Source organism: Ceratotherium simum, chromosome 7, assembly GCF_057802395.1.
Source record: "Ceratotherium simum simum isolate JZ-2026a chromosome 7, ASM5780239v1, whole genome shotgun sequence".
Classification (NCBI taxonomy): Eukaryota; Metazoa; Chordata; class Mammalia; order Perissodactyla; family Rhinocerotidae; genus Ceratotherium; species Ceratotherium simum.
This window is the reverse complement of record NC_141906.1, coordinates 17,871,949-17,897,539: the sequence shown is the minus strand read 5'-3', so window position 1 is coordinate 17,897,539 and position 25,591 is coordinate 17,871,949. Positions and strand designations below refer to the sequence as shown.

Below are 25,591 nucleotides of genomic sequence, written 5' to 3'. Positions count from 1 at the left end.
TCTCTGGGGAAGGAGGTCTCTGTAGACATCACCGGGAAAAACAGGACCCCGGAAACAATGGAAGACACAAAAGGGGAAACTCGTGTCTGTGGGGCTGAGCCTAAGTCCTGTGGCTTCCAGGACTTGGGAGGGATGGAGTCTGCTGGGCTCCGCCCACCTCGAGCCACCAAGGGTCCCACTGGCCCTCCTCCATCTTCCAGTGAGGATGTTTTCCATCCTCGAGGCAGTGGGCTCTCTCTGCCTTTTGTACCTGCTCCCTCTTCGGGGAGGCCCTGAATTAGGAGGCTATGCAAAATTCAGACTGTTTCCTGGTGGCTGTATTTTCCACATCACAGCACTGAAATGTGTCAGTGGCCAACTTCTTCAGATACGGGCGCCTGCCACCCACTTAACGTGCTCCTCTTCAGTGGTTTAGACTGTTCCTCTTCAGTGGCACCAGCTCTCAGCCACAATCAGTGGCGAGAGCAAACGAGAGTGAGTGAGAGATTCCACAGTCTTCTGACCGCCCTCCTCGGCATCCTCTCAGGAGCCCCCAGGGGCTCTGCCATCACTGGGAGGTTATTGTCCTTTTGTGATTTTGGTTTTTCATTTGGGCATGGGGGGGGGCAGTGTTTAATGACTCGACATAAATGAAAGGAACGTAACCAGGTGGTGGAAGGTTCATGAAAACCTTTTCAAAGGAACCCAGAATTATGGCTGCAAACTTCTGTGACTTTTTCTGTCAGAAATAAATCTTTTTATTGAAAAGGCCAAAATTTCTATCTGGGTTCATATTCTAATTCTACCATTCAACCATCTACCATGACTTTGGGAATTTAACTTCTCTAAACTCCAGTGTCCTCATCTGTAAAATAATATCTACTTCTCAGTATTATAAGGATTCGAAAATAAAACATGTAAAAACAGCCCAACAATCTGTTTGATAATGTAGATGAATGAACGAAGGCAAGAAAAACACAGAGAGGATCATTTTTCAAGCAAATATAACTCATCTACATCCTTGCAGCTCTTTGCTGAATCTTATCTTCAAGGAATTCTGCTGCTGTTTATATTCCCCAATTACTCCCTTGATCATACAGCCTTCATCCATTAAATCTGTTCATTCAACTACTAAGCGCCTACCCCATGTCAATACAGACGTGAACACAGTAGCCAAAGTCCTTGCCTTCCCAGGGTCCACAGTCTTCTAGACACTTCTGAGTTTGCTCCCTGGGCCTGAGAAGTCCCTTCCCCACTGGTCTTCACCATCTCTCTCAGCATTCAGCAGACCATCTTCCCTGTTACTCATCTTATGGGATGTCACAAAAACGGTGGCACGGGGATCCCGCTTCCTGAACAGGAAACTCCAGGTCCACAGTGTATTAAAAACTAAACTGAACTGGACATGAGGTCCCAAACCCAATAGCTGCATGATTTGGAGAAAATTATGCACCCCTCATCTCTGTTTTCTCTTCTGTAAAATGAGAGTTTTGGTTGGAGCAGGGATGAGAAACGGATTTCAGGTACAGTGCTTTTCTTTTTTTTTTTTTTTTTTGTGAGGAGATCAGCCCTGTGCTAACATCTGCCAATCCTCCTCTTTGTTTTGCTGAGGAAGACTGGCCCTGGGCTAACATCCATGCCAATCTTCCTCCACTTTATATGGGACGCTGCCACAGCATGGCTTACCAAGCAGTGCGTCGGTGTGTGCCCGGGATCCGAACCGGGGAACCCTGGGCTGCCACAGCGGAGCGCGTGTGCTTAACTGCTTGCGCCACCGGGCCGGCCCCAACAGTGCTTTTCCAATTGAGTATCAGTGGCTGCTTGAAGTGCTGTGTTGTCTCAAGTTCTGAGGCTCCCATCTGGGCTCATCAGGAAATAACTGCACTTGATTAGTGATGTCTGCCATAGGCATGGCAGCAGGGGGAGGGCAGTCTATGTGCCACAGGTTTTCATCCCTGCTCTACAGGAGCTCAAAGGATCCTGTGAATTCTGCCATTTATAATTCTGTGACTCAGGGAAATACTGTTTTACTTTATCTTTGGCAACAGGCTTGTCTTCATACACAACAGCCTTTTCATCTGGTTGGTCTGGCACTTGAGTCCCCATCACCTGAGAATCTTTCTCAGTTACTGTGTTTCAAGCCACAGCAACCTCACAACAAAATACATGTAATTATTGATTTATCACATTCATATTCAGTAAATTACTGCTTCCTGCCCCCAAGGGTCCAGGAAATTAGGTCAGAAAGGAGAAATTACATTTATTGAGCATCTATTAAGTGCCAGATACTTTCCCCCCATTTCCTCTTACTTCTCCAACACCCTTGAGGCATCACTCCATCTTCCTAGTGCTTAGAGCAGTGGGGGAAGCTGCCCAAGGAGCAGGGAGTCCAGCCGGTGGCAGTTTGGACTCCAACCCCACTGCACTATGCTCCCCTAAAATGTACCCAAATGTCCTGTTTATTCTTTCTCTTCCAGGTGGTGGAGTGAAAAACGAAACTGGCAGCAGGTCTAGACAGAGCGATGAGATCTGGGCAATCACTTAGATGACTCAGTCCGCATCCATCATTTTTCCTCCAGTCTGCTGGGGATGGGACCAAGAGTAGACGTTCCTGCCTGATTTGGGAGACCAGCTCAGCTCATCAGACTTGGGGCATGACTGTGAGTTTCCTGAGAGCATTAAACATGTCCCTCTGCATCCTGAACCCCCATTCTGACCCAGTCCCCTTCCACAGGTCCTGCTTCTGAACTCTAAGGAGGAGAGGGCAGGACCACGGCCTCTACCAACACTATCCTCTGGCCCTCCTCCCAGGAAGTCCTCCCTACCACCAGTGGGATTTAAAAAACCACCACCACCCCTACAAAACCCTCTCCCGGGTGTGCTGGGAGTCTGCAGTGCCCTGACAGGAAAGCAGGAGGCCCCCGAAGCCTCTGAGATTCTTTTAGGAGACCACAGTGGAGGACCTCACACAGGAGCATGTGGAGAGGGCGTAGATTCCTAACAGTCAAGAAAATCGCATCTTTGGATCCTAGAGATGAATCTCCAAGATGCAGCCTGAGCCTGTACACCCAGCCTGGGGCAGTTTTCAGCACGCTGGCCAGAGGCTGGGGCATGGATGAGAACCCATGGTTCGCGGTGTCAGTTACACCTCAAAGACACCCCCTGAGACTATGGCTGCCACACGGCGGAGGCAGCCGCTGGGTCAGTGTTGGGAAGGCACTGCCTTGACCAAGGGCAGCAGAGCCCGGGGATTTCTGCACAGCCCTTCGGCTCAAATTGGGCCCCCTAGTGCCTACAGTCATGGAAACCAAGAGGTAAGAAACTGTCCCACCTTGCACTCCCCTGGTGGGAATGTACAATGGTGCAGCTGCTGTGGAAAACAGTGTGGCAGTTCCTCAAAAAATTAAAAATGGAATTACGATATGATCCAGCAGTTCCATTTCTGAGTATAAACCCAAAATAATTGAAATCAGGGACTCAAAGAGATATTTGTACACCCATGTTCATAGCAGCGTTATTCACAATAGCCAAGAGGTGGAAACAACACAAGTGTCCATCAACGGATGAATGGAAACAAAATGTGATACACACACACACATACACAATGGAATATTGTTCAGCCTTAAAAAGGAAGGAAATTCTGACACATGCTACAAGATGCATGAACTTTGAGGACATTATGCTAAGTGAAATAAGCCAGTCACAAAAAGACAAATACTGTATGATCCCATTCATATGAGGTAACTAGAGTAGTCAAATTCAGAGACAGAAAGTAAAGGGTGGTTGCCCGGGGGTGGGGCGGGGGAGGCAGTAGGGAGTTATTGTTTAATGGGTGTAGCATTTCAGTTCTGTAAGACGAAAAGAGTTCTGGAGATCGGTTGCACAACAACATGAATGCACTTACTACTGAACTATACACTTAAAAATGCTTGGCATGGTAAATTTTATGTTATATATATTTTACCACAATTTTAAAAAAAATGTTCCATTAAGAACATGGGTTTTGGAAGTTTTGAAATTGATAAGACCTAAGTGATTTGTTTTCTTTTGTTCGTTTAGCACTGGATCTGCCAACTAGCTCTGTTGTATGACTTCTCTGAGCCTCAGTTACTTCACCTACAAAATGGCGTCTATGGGGTATCTGCCTTCTAAGGTTGTCACGGGGATGATATGAGGGGAAGCTGGTGCCCTGGCACACAGCAAGGGCTCCGTAAATGGCAGCTCTTTCCTGCCTCATCATCTATTACCATTATTGTTATTGTGATCACTAATTATTATTGAGCTCTCAATCACATCACAGCACCGACGGGTTGGTCTGAACTGTTGCCAGGATTTACCCTGAAAATGAGAAATAGGTTGCTTTGGAGAGGGGGTGGTTAATCTGGTCACCTTCTGAGTCATAGTGACCAGATGAGGGAATATTGTGGTCTTTGATGTTATTTTAAAAACAAAACTGACTCACAAGCTTTGTGAGTTTTTCAGAACGATGCCAAAAATCAAGGAAGGGCAGGGCCACATGTCTTACAGCCAAGATGCAAAGGCCCCCTGGTGAATGTTGTCTGGGCTGGTCTGGAAGGATCCCCAGGTCCTAATAGCAGTGGACAGCCACACACCTGCACAGGGGAACGCTTCAGCCACTGACGTGCTGGGGCTACTCAGAAACCATAGAGATCAGCTTGTTCTGCAGCCGTCAGCCTGATGAGATTTCAAGTTCAATCATTGTCACTTATCTGGCCTACCTACTGGCACCAAGCAAAAGCAGTGTTCCATTTCTAAGTAAAAGTTTCCAGATTCCAAGCACTGAAGCCAGGCTTTTTGCAGGACACAAAGGGCTCAGGCCTCGAGCTTCAGCAAGATGAAGTAAATCCCTATCCCCACCAACATCTCTGCGTCCAAACCGCAGCTTCCTGGCCCTTCCCTCTGGGGATTTCGCAGAGCCTTAATACACTATACATACAGTTCAGGGCATGTTAAAGGATTTCAGATGCAGGATATGTTCCTGACTCAGCATGTATTTCTCACTCCTTGGCTGGGCTCTCAAAGCCTTTCATGATCTACTTCCTGCCTCTCCCCAGCCTCACCAGCTGCTCCCCAGGCACACCTCTAGCTCTAGCATTCTAAACCAGGTAGTGTTCCTCAAATGTGTTCTTATTCCCCCATGCCTGCTTGACTTTGAACAAAGAATGCTTCTGCAAGGCATGCCCTTCCTCCCCACAATCGAGAATTCCCAGACATTATTCATAATGCAGCTCAGCTGCCATCTCTTGCAGAAAGCCTGCCAAGAGGCGTGAAAGGTCTGAGACTTCACTCTACTTGCAAGGTGGACAAGTGAGCCTTCCACAGTTTCACAGATGCCAGCAAAAGACATGAGACTCCTGGGTCAGAAACAAAGGATTTATTGCCCCATGGGGCAACTTGGAGGAGACCAGGTGGATGCTGTGCATGCAGTGGCTGTGTATCACAGCTGAGGAATGTCAAGCTTAGGGAACACAAATCTTTTATAAGGGACTGCAATCAATCCTGCCCTCTGCTAAGGAGGAAGAGCTCCGTCTTCCAAGGCTGCTTGCTGTTCAAACATCCTTGAAAAGATGGTTTGGAACCAAAGGGCAATTAGTGCCTCTGCTTATAAAATGGGCAGAAATGCCAGAGACCGTGAAGGACTGTCTCCCGACCAAGTCTTCCCTGGCTACCTGATCTGGTGCCTGCACAATGCTCGCACCGTGCCCTGTACAACCTTTACCTTAGGAAACATGAATCCATAGTGTAATGATCTATTTATTTTTTTGGTCCACTACTAGCTCTCTGATGTTAGGGACTGTCTTTTACATTTATCTGCCAGACATGCAGTAAATGCTCAACGAATGTGCAAATAAATGAACGAGTTGAATAATGAATACCAGGAATTTGGAGAGCCACGGTTTGGGGGCAATCAAATAACAACAACAACAAATGGCTGACATTTACTAATTGCTTACTCTTGCGTTCTAGGCACTGTATGCGGATTATTACCTGGATTATTTTATTTTACCCTCCTGACAACACCATATGGAAGGTACTTTTATTAAACCCACTGTACATAGAGGGAAGTCAAAGTCACATGGCTCAGAAGCAACAGAACTGGATCTGCCTGTGCCCAAGCCCTTAGCCACTCCACTGAAGTGCTTTTCCTTCCAGGAGACATCTAAGCATTGGTTTCCAGTGTTTGTGGAGGTGGGATGAGAAGGAGGAAGGAGTGCCTGTCTTTCTGTGTTTCCAGGGGTGGAGGCACTAGCCTGCATGTCACCATCACCTTCTCCCCAGCATGACTCATAGCCCATCAGCCACTTCGCATGGACACGGAACACTCAGGCAGTTCCTACTGGAACATCACACCTTCCTAATCTGCCCCACACTGGGCAGATAGTGTTTGGTCTTCGGAACAGCCTAGAATGCAAAACTGACCTTTCTCTCTGAAAAAGGGAGGAAGGAATGAGATAGATAAATTTGTGAAGCACTCTATGTTTGCGACAACTCACAATTCTCAAACAGCCATTCCCCTTGACCTAATAATCAAAGAAATATAACCAAAAAGAAGACACCGATGATCACCCACGGTAGCACCCACTGCGGGTGATGGCTGGTGAAATACAGCCTCAAATTGCTGCTAAGAGTAAAATTAGCACAACCTCTGGAGGAAAATTTGGCAGTATCTCTCAAAATTTTAGAGATGCACACACTTTGACTTAGCAATTTAATTTCTAAGATTTACACAATGAAAATACTTGCAAAGTCATTCAAAAATATAGACAGATGCTTATAGCAAAAGTGTAAATAATTCACAAGCTCTTTACATTCAAAAAATATAGAAATATATAAAGGAAAAGTCTCTACAAATTTTGATTTCTCCAGAGATGTCTACCATTAATGATTTAGGATACATTTTGCCAAGCTTTTTTATGCATACTTTTTTTTCTAAAAATGAGACATTTTTATATACTGTATATATAAAGAATATTTTATATAGTTTATATAGTATATATACTGCTGTGCAATGGTTTTTTTTCCACTTAACATTTTATTGAAGATGTTCTTTTATACCAACTTATAGGAAACCTATATGAAACTCATTTATTAACTTCACAGTACTTTGATTTTGGATTTGGAATCATGTATATTTAATGGATTCCTTCTTGAAGGATATTTAAATTGAGGAGAGTACAATTTAATATAGCCAGGTTATAGCTCAAAGGGAAATGCCTACTCCTTAAAAATTGCTCACCCACATCAACTTTATTTATTTGGGGATTGTTTATCCATTTCTCACAATGACCCAGGGCTCTTCAATTTTCCCTATAATTATTCCTGCTGGATTAAAGGGCCTTATACGTGGCCAGTAATCACAAAGCCAACTCAAAATATAAATCTAGAAACACAAATGCACCCAAATGTCTGGTTTTAGGACTGTGGAACTGTACATTCACATAAGACTAAGTCATCACTCTTAGAACCGCAAGTCTGCTGTTTTCTACAGAAACCAGCATACATCCTGCCAACCTGGACCCCATCGTGGAGATTGTCGGCACCTGACCATCACCTATTCTTGTCATTCGTTATGGCCCACCCTTCCTTCTGTTTGTATTCCCAACACCCAAACCACACATCACAAGGACACGAACAGCGGGTGAGTCAACCTTGTAGCTGCGCGCAGAGCTTCTGGCAAAGTGCATTACTCAGAGGGTGAGGCAGGGCTCTGGAGAACTTAGCCTAAGGCTACAAACATCAGTGGAAAGAGGATCGTGGAGTCCCGAAACACACCCTCAGCTTCCAGGCAGATTCCTTTCTTTTTGCAGTAGGTTGCTTGGGAACCAGGGCAGAAGCCAATTAGAACCCAGTTTTAATTACTTTTCAATAATAATGAGTCTTACACAAAGAGCTTTTATAAACTTTGCCTTATTAGAGTCTCACCCAATTTTGTGAACCGGGGATTATTAGCCCCTTTTGATAAATGAAGACACTGAATCATAGAGGGCAGAGCTTGTAAGGGTCAGCGCAGGGTTTGAGCCCAGGTCGGCCTCACACCTGGTTCAGCCTTCTTCATTCTGCCAGGGAAGGGCTGCATTTCCTGGGAGTTGCCCCCCCCTCCCCTGCCCAGCCTCCCTGCACCGGGAAGGACTCCAGGAGGCAGGGCCTGAGTTTCTCTAACAGGCCCACACCCTCCCCTAGTGCGTTCTGTTAACATAAACCCCAACAACTTGACATCCTGGTGTCCTCTGAAATTCCACTAAATTGATACGGGCGATGCCAGCATCAGAAATCAGGGCGTAGGGAGCACACAAAGCCGGCACCCCACCTGAGTTTACTCTGTGATGAACGGACAATTTGAGGGCAAGAAAGAACCTGAAGCCTAATGGAGAAGGAGGTCCTTCAACTCCTTTCTCCTCCCGCACTCTTGGTGGGTCTCTCTGGGCTGTGAGGTGAGAGGAGGCTTACTCTTCAATGCGAAACAAACACACACAAATCTTCAAAAATTCAGCGGCAGTTTACCTTCCCACTTCCCCAGGCTTCAACACAAGTAGCAGACAAAGCATCCTCACAACAGAGAAGTCATGGTTCACACTTATGGAGAACTTCATCATCGCTGTCCACTGCATCTAGTCAAAAGGGCTCTGTCTGCACGGATCATTCTCTGGGACAAGGAAATTGCTAGGTCACTGGAATCTCTACTGTCTGGATGACAGGAGTGAAGTGTGTCTACCTGTGGCCTCAGAAGTCTTGACCAATATCTTGGAGTTGGTTGTACGTGATTGAACCTGTAGGTTTGAACCAGGTATATTCAGCTGGAAAAACAAACGGACCTTCTCTTTTATATCATATTCTAAAGTGAAAACAGAATAGACAACAAATGCATGGCGTGCTAAGCTTTGTAGCCATGAGCTGTATTTTAATTAGAGGATGTGTCCCTTCAGAATGGTGCCGTGGCTAATTGGGCCAGATTCTTCATATTTGTGGACACAGTGCTATAAATAAAAGCTTCCCCTTTATGCATAATGGCTTGTCCACTCTCTAGCTTCCAACAAGCCACTTTCCTCCGAACCCGCCGCATGAAAGTAGCACAGCCTCGGTCAGCCCACTCGCTGGCCCGTGAAGGGAGACAGGCTGAGGGCTCAGCACAAAAGCCCCACAGAGAGACGTCAGACCCCATCACCATCGCCAGTGCACTCAGGGGCAATAACAAGCCGCCGTGTCCTTCTCCCCTCGCACATCTGAATGTAAAAACAGACCAAGACCTTGCACATACTGTGCTCAGTTTTCTAGACAGGCATATAATGTTACTGTCTGTAACTTTCCATGAGCCTCCTTGGGTTACCATACATATTAATACACATACCAGCATTTGAAGAAAGGAAAATACGGGATGCTTGGTGATTCTTTTTAATTGAATTCACCTGGGAATTTTAAATCCTGAAAATTTAGCCCCCATTTACAGTATTTTAAGGTTTGAATAGCGTTATGCTTTTGTCCTTTTGTAATTTTTATAATTTTATTTATTTATTTATTTCCCCCAAAGCCCCAGTAGATAGTTGTGTGTCATAGCTGCACATCCTTCTAGTTGCTGTATGTGGGACGCGGCCTCAGCATGGCCGGAGAAGCGGTGCGTCGGTGCATGCCCGGGATCCGAACCCGGGCTGCCAGCAGCGGAGCGCGCGCACTTAACCACTAAGCCACGGCTAAGTCACGGGGCCAGCCCCTGCTTTTGTCCTTTTGAATGGCACATCTCCCTTTTCCATTTAAGAGAAAGTTTCTTCGGCATGTAATGGATTTCAGAGCCAACTGTAAAAATCATTAAATTACAAAACTATGGAAGGGGAAAGTGGTGACAATGTTCCATCCTTTGCATGCCACTGAAGACAACCTAGTCTGTGCGGCTTCCTACCCAGTAAAAGGAGCACCGTGTCTCTGTAAAGATGACGCTTGAGCCCCAGCTCAATTGTGCTGGGACGATGCTGACCCAGGAAGAGAGGAGGAGGTGAATGGAAGAATTCTGTGGGCACTTGACACTAGATTTCACCTCTCTGACTCTTGGCAAGCCACACTGCCAACGAGCAAGGCTCTGTCGTAAGGGACACATGCCACCATTTCTCCCACACGATATCCCTTCACAAGTGGCTTGAAAAGTCTCCAGTCTGTTCTCTAAGACCCAAGAGATTTGCCAGACACTGGCCAGTCAAGCATCAGATGCTCCATGTCTCCCTTCCAGCCAATCAAACTGGAATTGATTCTCATAGAGAAACTCAGTGAGTTAATATCCCAAGGGCCTGAGCAGGAATCAAGAAGAACTTAGTGGGTCTACCTTCTGGAATTCTTGGATCTATCTCTCCCTGTCAACCTCCTGCAATCTCAGGACCGTCATGTATAGGAGTGCAGGTTATGCACTGCACAAAGGTACCTCATGTACATCCTCCATCACACGATGGACATGCGACCGTGTGGGCAGGCGTGGAGATTCTGAGCCTGAAGCACGGACACACATGGACACACAAGGCCACGCACACTCGGGAAGGCAGGCAAATGAACACAAGTGCAGGCAGGGGCTCCCTGACCCAGGCGTGCTCTTGGCATCCTGAGCTCTAGTCTCTGACCCACCCACCACTCTCAGAGCCTCAGTTTCCCCCACCACAGGGCTCAAAACCTGACACAACCGCCTCCCTTCAAGGGCAAAGGAGGAGGCATGGGGTGTGCATGCTGCAGGCCACGTGTGCACCTGGGCCTCAGGCAGGCGCAGGTGTGCACACAGCCAGAGCCGCTGCCCTCTGGGCCTGGGAGGCTCCCGGAAGGAAAGCTTTACCATCATGCAATAATACACTTGTTTTATTCTTGAGGACAATGCGTTTTTTCCAGTTCCCAGCCCTGAGAGTTCTGTCTCCCCTGCCCTGTCCACTCCATGGCCTCTGCCCAGGCTCTCCTTCCCTCAGGGGGCCTCAAACAGAGACTTAAACCTGGAATATTCGAAAGCTTTCCCTCTTAGTACCATGACCGTATCCTATGGCTGGCTGGCTGTCTGCTGTTTTTGTCCTGCTTCCCTCTCTCTCTTCCCACCTTCGAAAGCTGGCCTCTCTTCTTTCCTGACCTAATCAATCCTGTCTTTGTTTCACAGGCTTCTGTACTTTCAGAGTTGGGAGAGATGGTGACAATCATTGCCTCACTTAAAGATGGGGAAACCAAGGTGACCCAGCTCACAAGTGACAAACCCATGCTTCCAGCCTCCGTCACTACAGGTCTTTCCATTTCATCACATGGCCTGCTCTCCATCCCACCCTCCAGGTCTTCTGAATGGTGGGTCACCACCATCACACACAGGCGACTGGACCCCCCAGCTTGCAGTAAATGTCTGAGCACTGTGCCAAAAAAAAAAACCCCTTTAACTTCCAACCACATCAACTCCCTAACTATTATGAGTCCACTGGTTCTCTTCCTGAGATAAGGCCAAAAGAGGTGAGAAAAAATCCTGATCCTTTTGGAAAGCCAGAGAAGCATTCTGCACCTCAGAGAGGAAGCACTTACAGCCGGAAGCTTGCGTACGGCACCTGGGTACAGAGAGGCTGGTCCCTGCAGTCCCCAGAGAGCGGGCACCTCTTTACTGCTGACCGTGCCAAGTGGCAGTCACCTCGTGCACTCCTCACCAGGCATCTGCATCTGAAGCCAGCCTCCTCTTTGAGAAGATAAAGTGCAGCTGAGTCACCTCCGGCCTGGGAGTCTGGAGACCACTGACCCCAACTGGGTCATCCCCCGACCTGTGCCCAGGTCTTCTCTCTGTGAAATGATGTCCCTTCCAACTTTAGGACTCTATAATTCTATAAAAATCACCCTGCCTTGGACTAGGCAACAGAGTAGCGGGCACAACCAGGAGGGGCCGATGTGAAGCCTGGGGCAGGAGCGCAGCCTTTTCCCTTTAGGCCACCGGCTTCCACGTAAGGTGTGCTTGCTCTCTAAGCCTGACCAGGGCTGGGATTATAGAAAGCGTGGGCCAGGCCAGAGGCTCTAGGGGATTCCACAGTCGGTCAGATGCACCAGGTCTTGTTACCAGGGTACTTGTACCTGGTACTTCCTTGTTCCCCTCTCAAGGCTGAGATGAACCCATGCAAATGACAACTGAATTCATTTCTCTCTTGTTTCTGATGCAAAGTGCAAGGAGGCAGAGCCTGTTACCAGATAGCATCAGTCCGGTCAGACACGTAGGAATTGGGGAATCTCGGTAGACACAAGGCAGGAGAGGGGCAGAGTGAGCTCCCTCCTGCCCAGGGGCTGGAGCCTGGGTCACCCTAGGTGGCCCAAACAAGGGTGTGCACGCCTTGAGGTGTGAGCGCCGGGGAGATGACAACTCACGTGGCTCCTTTTGCCTTCTTCTTCTCCCAGAGAAGTGATGACTGTCTCGGAAAAGACCGTTTGTCCGGTCTGGTTGTTGGTGACCTACGGTAGAGCAGGTACAGTGAACGTGAAATAGAAGTTTTGTTTTTTCCCATTTTCTGAAGCAGGAGCATCTGCCAACATACAGAGAATGCCCACTCCCCCATTCATTCCCTCTGAGCTCCACCAGCAGCTGTCAGACAGACAGCTTCCCCTCTGAGCAGCGATAAGAGCTGTAACAGAGTCTACCTCACAGGGTTGCTATGAGGAGGGCGGGGAGCCCGTCACCTGGCAAATATTCAACATCGGCTATTTTTATCGGGCTCATCACTTGAAACTCAACGCCCACTTTCTTTTCAACAACTACAGGTCTGGGTGTCTCATCCAACACCTTTCATGAGAAACAAGCAGCTTTTAGGTACCGCCGCCCCACTCCTCATTCTGGCCAACTGTTTTGTTTCATCAAGAAAGTGTTTAAGCCCAATGGGAGACTTGGCCCAATATTCCTCTCTCTGTCATCTGCCTCTGATTCTGTAACCAGGGACAGGTATCTCAAAGTTGCATCTTAGAATCCCGACATGGAAGCCAAGCCATTCCTGCCCCATCAAAGGCCATATCTGAAGTTTGGGCTGGTGATGAAGAACAGAAAGGACGCTGGCCCCTGAGCTGGGAGATCTGTTTTCTTTGAGCCTTGGCTCAGCTGCCAACAACCATCTAGTATGTAACCTGGAACAAGTCATTTCTCTTCTCTGATTCACCATTTTCTCATTTTTAGGTCATCTTTAAAGTTCCTGCCAGGTCTAATATCACAGGAGCCTGCAGCTAGAACAAAGTGGAAACTCTTAGCTTAATTCACAGTAGTAGATCAAATTCCAGCTCTGAGGAAGTAAGGATCACGTCTTTATCAACATACTTTTAAATTTTTATCTAAATAATTCCTCTTCCTAGCAAAGAAATGATGTCCTTTTCCTCCCTGCCAGATTTTTACAGGATTAACCAATGTTTTATTTTTAAAAGTTTTATAGTCCTGTATGTATAGGTTGCAAGATTTCTCAGAGCCTTTATTATACCCAGGTGCATTTTTGTATTTCTAGGAGGAGAAATATATACAATGTTTTCCAAATATGTTTCACCACTACTGAGCCCCCTTTCATGAAGCATTGCACAAGACAGGTGCTCCATGGAACCACCTGGGAAGCACTTTACTGTGCTGACAACATAACTTTACTATACTAACAACAGTAATAATAAGAACAACTTGCTTTTGCATAGCACTTTATAGTTTACAATGAGCTCCCGCAAACTTTAGGTTATTTGACCCTCACAATGATGTAATGTGGATGTTGCCATCCCTATTTTGTAAATATGGTTAGTGAGGGCCATGCAATTTAAATAATTTTTAAAAATCACACTAGTTATGGGTAGGACTCACCCCCCACTTGGGTATTCTGACGTCTACAAGGAGCAACTTTCAGAAGTAGCCAAACCTGTTGGCTAATTATGGTGCAAAAGGATGACATAATAGTGGTTTTGATGAGAATAAAATAATCACTTTCTGAAACATTCTCTGGTCTTCAGATGAGCAATGTGAAACGATTCTGTTCAGCAGGTGACTCATTCATTTATCCGGGTTGGGGAGGGTACACTCTTGACGCTGGGCCCATCTGTATGCAGTGGGAGAAGAGCCACACAAAGGCTTCTTTATAGTCAAGGCAATGGCCCATAAAAATTGACCCCTTTAGGCTCTGTGGCACAGAAACACTATTGTCTCAACCAAGTCATTACCTGGGCACTTAAACAAAAGTAAGCCTCTTTCATGAGAGCCATCGTGGCCTTGCACATAGGAGCTGAGATGAGATTAGAGATCAAGCTCCTTTATGTTCACAACAGACTCTACAGCCTCTAACATGAATATCTGCGTGGCAAACTCTCTGCGGGAGAACACAGGCTTGCATGGTTTGCTCTCAGAATCATGCTGGAGACATCTCATCCCAGGGGCAGCCTGATGCTGTGTTTCTCTAGATTTGCAACGTTTTCTTCCTCAAGCCAGACTGGGAATGAACCTGCTTGCTCCTCATGCAAGGTATTAGACCAAGAGATACTTAGACATGTAGTAGGTTGGAAAAAAGCCTGCTGTGGAATTTTGAATGGATAACTAGCAAACAAATGAATGTTTAATCTTGTGGCAATAGAGGCCTTCCCTTCTGAGGCAGTTTATCACATCTGAGTTCCTCCTAAGAAAACAGTGAAGATCTATTCACCACAGCATGGGCTCTATTTCAACTCTCTACTGAAACACACATAAAACCCGATGAGATCAATTCCTCACATTCAATACTAGGAAAGTATCTCTCTAGACTTTTGTTGGCTTCCTTTTTTCAAATGATAAAAGCTCTTGAACATTCCTTTGCAATTGGACTGGCAGGAAGCCTAGAGTTAAATTTATTGCTTAAATGGCAAAAGCAATTGTGGTTTTTGATACAGATCTCTCTCCTTTAAGCAGCTCCCTCACTCCCTCTGGGTTTTAATCTGTATTTTACCATCCTCATTTTTATTTTTCGCTTGTGTATCACATGTGTAAACAAGACCTTAGCTCTCTGACGGGACTGGGCACTACAGAAAGGAGGAAGTGCTGGCCATGACCGCCCTTACCTTGTGAATTTCTCGGTGCACGTGGATGGTATTATTTCCAACCCTGGTTTCTGTGTTGGTCTCATTGTGATAGCTGGGAGGTAAGTTTGCCAGGTTCACTTCTGATGACGTCTTAGCAGCAGCTTCTTCAGCCTCCATCTATTAAATCGATGAATTTAATGAGTAAAATTGTTTTCTCTTGACACAAATCAGAATCTGTTACAAAAAAAAAAAGAACTACCTCTTCTCCTCTTCCGAAATTATAAATAATGGTGGTGATGACAGGTACCTACTAGGAGGACAAGCCATTGTACTAAATGTTTTACATATATTTTAGCCTTAAATCTTACAACCTCCCTGTGAGGCGGGTGTTAATGTCCCCATTTTATAAATGGGGAAACTGAGGCTCAGGGAGAATAGATAACTTCCCAAGACGCTCAGTGAAGAGTAGAGCTGGGATCTGAGCATGTTCCCATCGAAGAGTCTTGGTCCCCGTACAAATGCTGTTGCTGCCCCGGCCATCTCCTTGCGGCCTACACCAGAGGTCACCTGTATTCAAGTCCTTTACATGCCACCAACCAACTCTGTCTCTCTCTGAGGGCATCCTCTGGCAGCAGAAGCGTGCTCAGTCTGCACAGGCCCCAAGTACTAGGAGTTAACACTCCAGAAACAATCCTCGCCCAGTGAGGGACAGGCTGTGGGTTAAGTACCCCAGCTCCCTCTCCACTCAATGGGACGTTCTCCCCAGGACTCCCGTAGGATTGAGTCCTAGTCGACCTGGCAGCTACCTGCTCATTGGCACAGCCTTTATTGCCTTTCTCCTCTTCCTTCTCACTGTGCCACTTCCTCTTAGACTTTCTAGGATCACTTCCCAAATAAGCTCTTTGCTCCCAAACCCTTGTTGCCGGGTCTGGCGGCAGTGGAGGAGGACTCAAACTAAGGCAGCCCCCGCCCTCCTGCAGGTAGGGCCACTGCCAAGTCTCCTTCCCCACCCTACCTCTTGGGCACAAGAGGGACCCTTATAGGAGGTCAGTTGACTGGTTCTCAGGGTCTACCTCCTTCTGGCTCTCCTCGACATGTGCCTTCGCTGGTGTCAGTTTTCTGAGGCTGCTGTCCTCAAGTCCTCCAGTCTCAGGAGCCTCCATGACATCTATACCAGATGTCAGTCAACTCACGTCTGCACCAATTTCCCCTTCCAGATTTATCGTCCCACCCCAGCCCTGACGGGTGGGCAGTTGACAACACGACCCATTCACACCTGAATGGACTCAGAGAGAGGCCACATCATGGACTAGTTGAGTCAGTCAGACACTCTCTCTAGGAATTTAAAATAAGAGATACAAAGAGAAGTTCTAGTTGGGGGTTGGCAATTTTCCAACAGTGCTATCTTTGACTCTAGGCTATTTTTATTTCTTAAAACTAATCCTCAAACAGATTTTTCTATTTAAAAAAAAACCACTGTCCTCTACCCCCTTATGTACTAGATGAGGCCCCCCTTTTCCCTCCTCTCCCAACCAGATTTGCTGAGCTGGGTGGGCATGGGGAAAGAAGTCCCATGTCTCACTGCAGCACAAAAACGCTGAACTAGAAGTGTGAAGAAAGTCTGCGAGGCACAAAGGCTCGAATAATCAAATAAGGACTTGGTCAGCAACTGTTGCGTTTGATCGTGAGACAAGTGCTAAGATGTCTGAAACCTGACCACTGGCTTCACCATCATCATCCTTCTCACCAGCATCATCACAGCAGCCTCCATGTTTGGGCATCAGCTACGTCTGAGCCATTGCACCAGACATCTCTTACATCTTCTTGAATATTCGCAGCAACCCTATGAGGAAGGTGTTACTACCCTCATTTTGCAGATAACAAAATGAGGTTGAGAGAGATGGGGGGATCTGCCTAAGGCCACCACTTTGTTAGAAAGCAGCAAAGCTCGGATTAGAACGCAGGTCAGTCTGACTCCAAATTACATGCCTTTCCCAGTACTTAATTCAGCTATTCCCAGTAGCTTATAATTTTACTGGGGAGATAAGAGAGTCCCACACAAACCAGTTTGAGGATGATTATGATGGTCTCTAGAAGCGAGTCAGGGGTTCAAAGAGAAGAGAAGAAAGGCTTCCAGGAGGAGGAGGAGGCACGTTTGGGCTGGTCTCAAAGGATGGGTAGGATTTGAACAGAGAGGAGCATGGAGGAAGCAAAGCTGTGGCAGCCTGGAAAAAATGGCATGTTGCAGGCCAGAGCAGAGCGTCCACGCTGGGCCCAGGATAAAATGGCAGACGATGAAGTAGAGAGGGATGGACAGGCAGATCCAGCGGCAGTTCTAAAGCAGAGGGTGTTGGCCTAGTTCTCAACCAGGAAGGTACATAGGAATCATGCCCAAAACTTTAAAAAAATATATATATATACCTGGATCCCTTCCCAGATCTGCCACATTAGTATTTCTGGGGTGGGACCTCAGATATCAATGAGCTTCTCAGAAGATTCTGAGGTATTCCCTCTCCTCCACTTGCCCCCAGGAAAGAACCTCTGCTCCAGGCAATGGGGAGTTACAGCAAGTTCTGAAGCCTAGTTAGGAAACAATATAGAGTCTAGAGAAGGAAGAGAGAGGAGTCAGGGGACTGGCTAGAACCAGGTGTGGGGGTGGGAAGTGATATCTGGGGAGGGGCCTTCTAGGTGGTAAAGGCTCCAAATAAGTCTAGAAGGACCGAGCCACTGGATTAGGTAAGAAGGTACCCCCAGCATCGCCAGAGGGCAGCACAGGAGCAAGTGCCAGGGTTCTGGAGTCAGGCGAGGTGGGGCCAATCCTGGCTCTGCCACCAAGAAGTGGCCGCGTGACCTTGGGCAAGACATGAAATGTCTCTAGACCTCAGCTTTCTTGTTTGTAAAATGGGATGATCCTAGTCTGCTGAGCGGATGTAAGAATTAGGTATCACGAAATCCAAGTGCTTGCACAGGACCTGCACCCAGCAAAGGTGTAATAAATAGCCACTTTCACAATATTGTCCTTTAAGAAAGCAGTTTCAGATGAAGCCAGTTTGCCTTGGGAATCTCCCCTACTTTTCCCCAAACATTTGGGAATATTTGGGGGAAAGTGGAACGAGGAGACAGTAGATACCATGTTTGAAAAGTTTGCTAACAAAACAGAGAAGAATGGAATGGAATTTAGATGGGAGACAGGATGGTCAAGAAAAGGACTTGAAATTTTTTTGTAAACGAGAGATCCTGGCATGTTTAGTGAGAGAAGAGAGACAGCTGGACAAGAAGAGGAGACTGGAGATGCTACAGAGGCTCCATCCACAAGGGGAAGAGAATGTTTGCATGTTTTTAAAATTCCCATTGGAATCTGAATCCTCCAGTTTGGCTTTCAAATAATTGACTAGTTACCAAATCTAGAGTTTGCTTTGGGCTGAGCAGATAGTCTTTCTCTAAAACCTTCTCCCTTTCAACCAGGGATTATTTCAACCGAATGAGCTAACAGTTCTTTAATGGCACCATGAACTAAAAGTACGGTTTACAGTGGAAATTTCAACCACAACTATAATTGCCACTAGCACGAGAAACTTAAGCTTGGAGCAATAAGACTTGTCTCATAGAGGAGGAATGTGAATGTTATTAAAAATGGCATTTATAGTGGTTGAATCTCTGTGTCTGTTAAAGGGGCATAGTAGGAAAAATTGGAGTGATAAATCCAGGGTTGGTATTGGAGTTCTTCCTAGGAATAGGTGAGGTGATAAGAACATTCTAAAATAGGCCAGTTACAGATGTAGCAATGAGCAGGGGGAAGGGAGGGGCAGAGAGTGGTTTTATCCTCAAAATAAATTTACTGGGGCTGGGGCTGGTCCCGGTGGCGTAGTGGTTAAATTCGCGTGCTCCACTTCAGCAGCCCAGGCTTCGCATGTTCGGATCCCGGGCACAGACCTCTGCACCACTCATCAAGCCATGCTGCGGCAGGCATCCCACATAAAGTAGAAGAAGATGAGCATGGATGTTAGCCCAGGGCCAATCTTCCTCAGCAAAAAAGAGGAGGACTGGCAACAGGTGTTACCTCAAGGCTAATCTTCCTGACAAAAAAAAATTACATTTATCAATAACATATAGAATAATAAGACAGGAAAATAAAAACAGCTGGATTGAACCATTTGAAGATTCGAAGTAGAATTAACTTCGTCTTTCCCCTTAAGAGAAATCAACAGCTTGAGTCAGCTGGAATATTTAAAATGTCAGGAAGTTACTTGAAAGCAGATTCATGACGCAACTATGTAAACAACTAATGCATCTGGTCTGGTCCTTTTTGGTTCTTACCCTGCCACAAGTAAATAGCAACCATCCTGTGTTCACGTGACTTAAGGGCTTTCTGACCGTCTTTTTTTTTTTTTTTTTTTTGTGAGGAAGATCAGCCCTGAGCTAACATCTGCCAATCCTCCTCTTTTTGCTGAGGAAGACAGGCCATGGGCTAACACCCATGCCCATGTTCCTCTACTTTACATGAGACGCCGCCACAGCATGGCTTGTCAAGCGGTGCGTCGGTGTGCACCCGGGATCCGAACCGGCGAACCCCGGGCCACCGCAGCGGAGCGCACGCTCTTAACTGCTTGCTCCACTGGGCCAGCCCCCTGACCGTCTCTTTTAAAAAAAAATTAGTACTAATAGCCCTAATCTATTGAGAATCTATTATATATCAGACACTGGTGGATTTTGTTATTATTCATATTAGTATCATTAATATGATGGCAATGATAGCCATTATTTACTGAGAACTGACAATCTCCTGTAATCCCTGTAACAATCTCATGAGGGAGCTACTTAATCATACTAATTTTATTTAACCCCATTTTGGACAGTCAGATAACCTGCTTTACTTGCATCCTCTCATTTAATCCTCCCCTTTGACCTGTGGAGTGGACATTTCCTCCATTTCAGAGCCTGGATCCCACCACCAGTAAGTGGCATCGCTGGGATCAGATGAAGGGAGGTTGGTCCCCACGGCCTGTTCTCCTGCCACACAGGTGTTCAGCCTCTCTCAACCTGTCTCCACTGCCAGCGGGGACACTCTTTGGGAAATGACCGGTGAGTGGGGTAGGGGGAATAGCCAACATCTCCCATGGTGGCAAACTTCAACCAGTCCATCTGGTCAACCAGTCCATCCGCACAACTCAAGCAGAGCCACATCTGGAGGGAGGAAGGCTAGGACTCTGGCAGAGCCAACGTGGACAACTCCCATGGAGTGGACACCACCACTGAAGTCCCCCTGGGCCCCAAGCTGCTCTGCTCCATGAAGAGACTGAAGAGGCCCCTGCTGCTCCCTCATCTCCCTCACCAGGAGCTACCATCAGAGGACCACGCTGCACAGGCACGATCACACTGAATAAAAACAGGGAGGTGACCTAGTCAGTCTCATTGGGAATCCGAGTGCAGGAGGGAGAGCGCCGAGCGCAGAAAAGGAAAGCAGAGGACCTACCCCCGAACCAGAAGGATCACAGGCTCATTTAGTTGGAAGGTGCAGAGTTAAGAGACGTTGGAGCCTGTGTGACTCCCTTGCCTTTAATTGCTCCACGTCTCGATTCTTTTGCTTTCACAGGAAACAGAACATCCATGGGTTTTGGAATCTGGCCTGTCCCGTGGATGTTCAGGTACAGATGCCCATGCAACTGCCCCCCAATCCAGTGTCCCCTTCACTGTAAACTCCACCAGGTTGACTATTGTGGGAAGGAAGGGGAAATATTCCCAAACTACACAGGGTTGGAAGGAGAAAGCAACCTCTCCTGGTAGACCAGAGCTAGCATTTAAGGCTTTGCCCAAATGGAATGTGGAGACATCTGGCCCACCAGCCTGGACATCTGGTCCCTGGCTGACTCCTTCATTGGGATGGCTGGCTTCTCTCCAAAGCAGGCTGCAGCCAGGGCGGTGTCCAACAGTGACCATACCCACCCACCACAGGCACCAGGGACAGCTCCCCACCCCTGGGCTGGGTGAGCTGGGCCAGCTGCACCTCCTGCCCAGGCAGCCCTGGCAATGCTTGGGTGCCCACCATGGAGGATGCCATCCACAGTGTTTGGATCTGGGAGGTGATGGAAGGAAGAAGCCAGGCAAAGTTTTGCCAAGGTATCTGGTATCTGATACTAACAGCTGCTATCAACTGCCCACCTATTATATGCCAGGTGCCCACACATATCATGGCATTCAATTCTCATAGGAAACTGAGGTACAGGATGTGAAGGGATTTGCCCAATGTCCCCTGATAGTGAGTGGCAGAGGAGGATCTTGCGCCCAGGACTGACTCCAAAGCATTCTTGTGGTGGAGGTGGGGCTGCCTTTCGCATTGCCCCTCCTCCTCCCACTCTTCACCCTCTGACGATGTACACCGCTGGGATTTAGGATTCCGATTTTCCTTCTCGGCCCCCCATGCATTTTGGGAAGCCCAGACAGATTACCAGCAAAGCTCAGGGCTCTGTCCCCACATGGCATGCTTACTGTGTCTTGGGAAGATGGCACAAGCTCCAAGCCCAACGGACAAGCTAGAACTTGAGATGCCTGGAGCTTCCTCAGCCTCTGCAAACCGCAGCGCTGGAATACCAGGGGCCTTGCAAGCGTCCGCTTACACAGTGGGTGGGGGCAACTGCACACTTGAAGACAATTGCGGGGTGGTGGCCGGCAGCCTGCTGGCAGGTGGTGGCCTGGCTGGGTGGGTCCAGCCGGAGGCTCTCGGTGAACAGGCCCAGAGCCAGATCTCTTGGCAGGAAGGCAGAAAGAGGTGGGAGTTGGGATCACCCTGCGCTGCCTCCAGATCACTCCGAATCTGCTGCCGGCCCTTCCCTGCCCCTTCGCGGGACCGAGAACGCTGGCCAGCGCTCGGTGCACTCTTCCCCCAGCCCCCGCGGCCCTGGCCGTCTGCACGCACCCACCTCCTCCACCGCGCTGCGTAGTTTGTGCTGCGTGTCCTCCATCAGTTCCTCAACCTCGCGGAACATCTCGTTGAGGGTGGCCTCCTCCTGCGGGTAGCTGAGCGCCGGGCCGGGCTCGACGGGAGCCGAGGTCTCTGTCTGAGCCGGCGCGGGGGCCGTGGGGACCGCCGCCGCCAGCAGCAGGCACAGCACAGCGCCCCCGAGCCGCCGCATCTCCGCTCTGCGCCCGCCGCCGCCGCCGCCGCCTGTGTGTGTTCCAGAGCGCGATCCGAGCGCGCCGACCACCCCCTCGCCTGCCCGGCCGCCCCGCCCCGCCGCCCCGGGCACTCCGAGCCCCGCCCGCCCCCGGCGTCCCCCTTCCCCGCACCCACCTCCAGATGGGACGAAACCAAGGCCCCTCTGGACGCAGCTCCCCCGGACAGAGGAGCCTCCCACCCGCTCCAGCCCGGGCCCCCGCGCCCAGATCCCCTCGGTACCCCTACTCCCATCCTCGTGCACGGGCTGAGCTCTGCCCCCGCCCCCAGTGACGGCTCCCTCCCCTGAGCAACGGAACCTGGGTCCCCCACGCTAACAGCCCCCAGCTCAGCTCACTCCAGCTCCGTCCTGGGTTCGAGCCCTGCCCCCTCCTGGACCAGGTCAGAGCGCAGCTCTAGTGCAGCGACCCCACTCCCACCCCAACCATAGCCCAGTCCTCTTCTGGGGTGGTCGGAGAGCAGGTCAGCACCCCTTGCGCGGGGTCAGAACCAAGTCCAGCGCCCGGCCCCTCACCCACCCAGGCCAGACCGAGCTGAGCTATCCCCTATCCCCATCGCCGACGCTCCGCGGCCGCTCACCCACCGCGACTGGACCGAGCTGCGCTCCGGGCTAGACCTGCCAGGCGTCGCCGGAAGGCCGCCGCCGGGCTGCGGGAGCGGGAGCGGCGCGGTGGGCGGGCCGCGGGTGCGGGGAGCGCGGCGGGGATGCGGCGGCGCCGGTACCCGAAAGTGCCCGCAGCGCGCGCCCCGCCCGCCGGGCCCCCGCCCCGCGGGAGGGGCCGAGCCCAGCCCGCTGCCATTGGCCAGCCAGGCGCCGGCGACCTCACGCCCCAGGCCTGCCTCCTGGGCCTTCGCGGTCGACTCAACAGGAAGCCGTGCCCCGCGGCATCCCAGTCCATTGTCATCTCTGGCCTGGGTTCCTGCAACCGCTTATGGGAGAGGGGGAGGATGTTCTTCCTGCATCCCACCTTGCTCTTTCCAGGCCATCCTCCACCCAGCATGCAGGATAAAAATCGCAGCCCCACAGCCTGGCGTTCAAGGCCCATCACAGGATGGCCTTAATCTGTCTGCCGTGGTTGACGCTGTGCTCCAACAAGAACACCCACTTGTAGCTCCCGGAATAGGTCCCGAGAATGTCAGCAAGCTCCTTGAGGGGGGCACAGCAGAGTGGTTAAGACCAGACATCCGCAGCCTGACCACCTGGTGGGAATCCCAGGTCTGCTCCTTAGGATCTCACCAATCTGGCCGAGTTACCAGATTTGTCTGCGCTCCAGTTAGTCCAAATGTAAAATGGAGGTTATAGGGGTGAGCGTCCCTCGTGGTTAAGCGCACTGCGTGCAGGGGAGCGTGCGGCGCGTGGTCAGGGGGGATATAAGTGTTGCTGTCACAGTGAGAGCAAGACTTTGTCTTACTCCCAGCAGTTCCCCCAGCGTCTAGAACAGGAGGCGCTCACTATTTTTAAACAATTTTTAAATTGTGTGAGTGCCTAGAACAGGGAGCACTCACATATTTTTTGAATACATGAGTGTTTTATTTGTCAAACCTCCTCCCCTTGGCCTGGCTGACTCCTCCCATCTTTCATGACTCAGAATCTCTCCTGACCTGCCCCGACTCCTCCCCGTCTCTCTCTTGGCTCACCCGGCACCACGCACGTGCTTCCCCATCCCAGCCATGACTTGCCACGGTCTGTCCGGTCACTGGCTTGTGTTCCCCCAGCTCCTGGGAGGCAGGTACTTGTTCACTTTTGTGTCACCAGGGCCACAGCCATAATCCACACTTGGTCACTGAAAAATGGATGGGCTGATCATTATAATAATAGGTATTGATATTTCAATATAGCAACACCATTACTGAGCACTCACTATGTGCCAGGAACAGGTATTAATTCATTGAATTCTCAAACTACCTCTGAGGTTGGTCCTATGACTTGATTCCCATTTTTACGAGTAAGAAAACTTTCCTGAGGCCACACAGCTAGTAAGTGATTGAACTGGAATCTGACCCCCGGAATCCGGCTCGAGAGCCTCCACCCTTTGCTGCCAAGCTCCTCTGCTGTAAAGCTGGGCTGGGAGGTGTCGGAGCCAACTGGGGAGTATGAGATGAGCAATTTCCGTAGGTGACCACTTGGAAAATGTGTTTGGGGAAGAAGTTCAGGACATGCCATCCCAAAATATGCTGTTTGGGCATATTGATTATTTTGAGCTGAAGGCACTTAAGAAACAGCCGATTAGGGGGCCGGCCCCGTGGCTTAGCGGTTAAGTGCGCGCGCTCCGCTGCTGGTGGCCCGGGTTCGGATCCCGGGCGCGCACCGACGCACCGCTTCTCCGGCCACCCTGAGGCCGCGTCCCACATACAGCAACTAGAAGGATGTGCAGCTATGACATACAACTATCTACTGGGGCTTTGGGGGAACAAAAATAAATAAATAAAATTATTAAAAAAAAAAAAAACAGCAGATGAGGAGGAGCTCTCTGCCCTTTTCTACCTAAAAACAGGCCCTAAAATTTCCCATGAGAGAGGTGCCCTCTCGGCACCAGGAAGAGAACATTCTTATCACCAGAGACTGGGAGTCAGTGCCAAAATGGATCTGTACAGACCAACCTACTAAAATAGCTCCTATCTTCCACTCGTTTCCCCTTAGACATCTCCTAGTCACTTCCCCACAATGTACTGTCCCTAACCCAAACCTCCTTGGCCCCTCATTTCCTCACAAATTTATCAATCCTTTGTCTAAAAGACGTACAAGCTTTCTGCTCTGGTCGCTTCCTCAGGTCTTCCTTCTCTTGCGAAGGCTCCTGTGTACATGTAAAATTTTAATAAAATGTGTATGCTTTTCTCCCATTGATCTGTCTTATGTCAGTTTAATTCTTAGGCCTGGCCAGAGACCCTAAGAGGACAGGGTCCTCTTACAGGGACCACGGCCTCTTTGTTGTTCATACACCTGAGTCTACGGCAGAGTGTCACCGGGGGAGAAAGCATTTTGGGGGCCTTCTTGGCATCGGGCACTGTGCACACCCCGACTCTACAGTGAGGGCGTGGAGACAGAGAAGTCAGGCCACGCGCTGAGAGCCGGACAGCGAGTAAGCTAGCGGTGGGCCTGGAGGTGGACTCGGGGGGTGGCTGACTCTAAAGCCGGGGCTCTTATGCCTTGCTTCTCACGACTGCCTTTCCTTGCAGAACTCTCCAAATCACCGTTTATCACCAAGATGTGGCTTCCAACTGTGTTCTCTTCAACTTCCAGGCCTCTGGGCTGAGTCCTCCTGAAAATGCAGGGAAAGCCCCCTCGCCCCAGCATCCCCTGCTCTGTCCCCTGGGTATCTGACACATCTGGCACCACTATTCCTTAGCTTTCTGGGGATGGCTGAGCCCATGCAAGGACCCAGAGCTGAATCTCCAGGTACCCCGCCATGCCAGTTCAGGCACACACACTGGGAAGAAAGGAAA

The 25,591-nt window shown here is 49.1% G+C and overlaps 1 protein-coding gene and 1 long non-coding RNA gene across 2 annotated transcripts in view; both read right to left on the bottom strand.

Annotated features, from left to right (window-relative positions):
* The window catches only part of DKK3 (dickkopf Wnt signaling pathway inhibitor 3), a 42,657-nt gene extending 19,801 nt beyond the window's left edge, over nt 1-22,856 (bottom strand). Inside the window, exons 1-4 of the mRNA XM_004418440.3 lie at nt 22,731-22,856; nt 21,894-22,138; nt 15,016-15,153; nt 12,343-12,426 (exon numbers count right to left, since the gene is read on the bottom strand). Of these exons, the coding sequence (XP_004418497.1) occupies nt 12,343-12,426; nt 15,016-15,153; nt 21,894-22,106 (435 nt within the window). The 5' untranslated portion in view covers nt 22,107-22,138; nt 22,731-22,856. The remainder of the gene's footprint in view (nt 1-12,342; nt 12,427-15,015; nt 15,154-21,893; nt 22,139-22,730) is intronic.
* Nucleotides 1,468-12,336, bottom strand: LOC147916556 (uncharacterized). Its single transcript, XR_015552666.1, has 2 exons — nt 11,521-12,336; nt 1,468-8,768 (listed from the first exon to the last, which is right to left on the bottom strand). It is a non-coding gene; the product is annotated as an uncharacterized LOC147916556 (long non-coding RNA).
* Nucleotides 22,857-25,591: the final 2,735 nt, after the last annotated feature.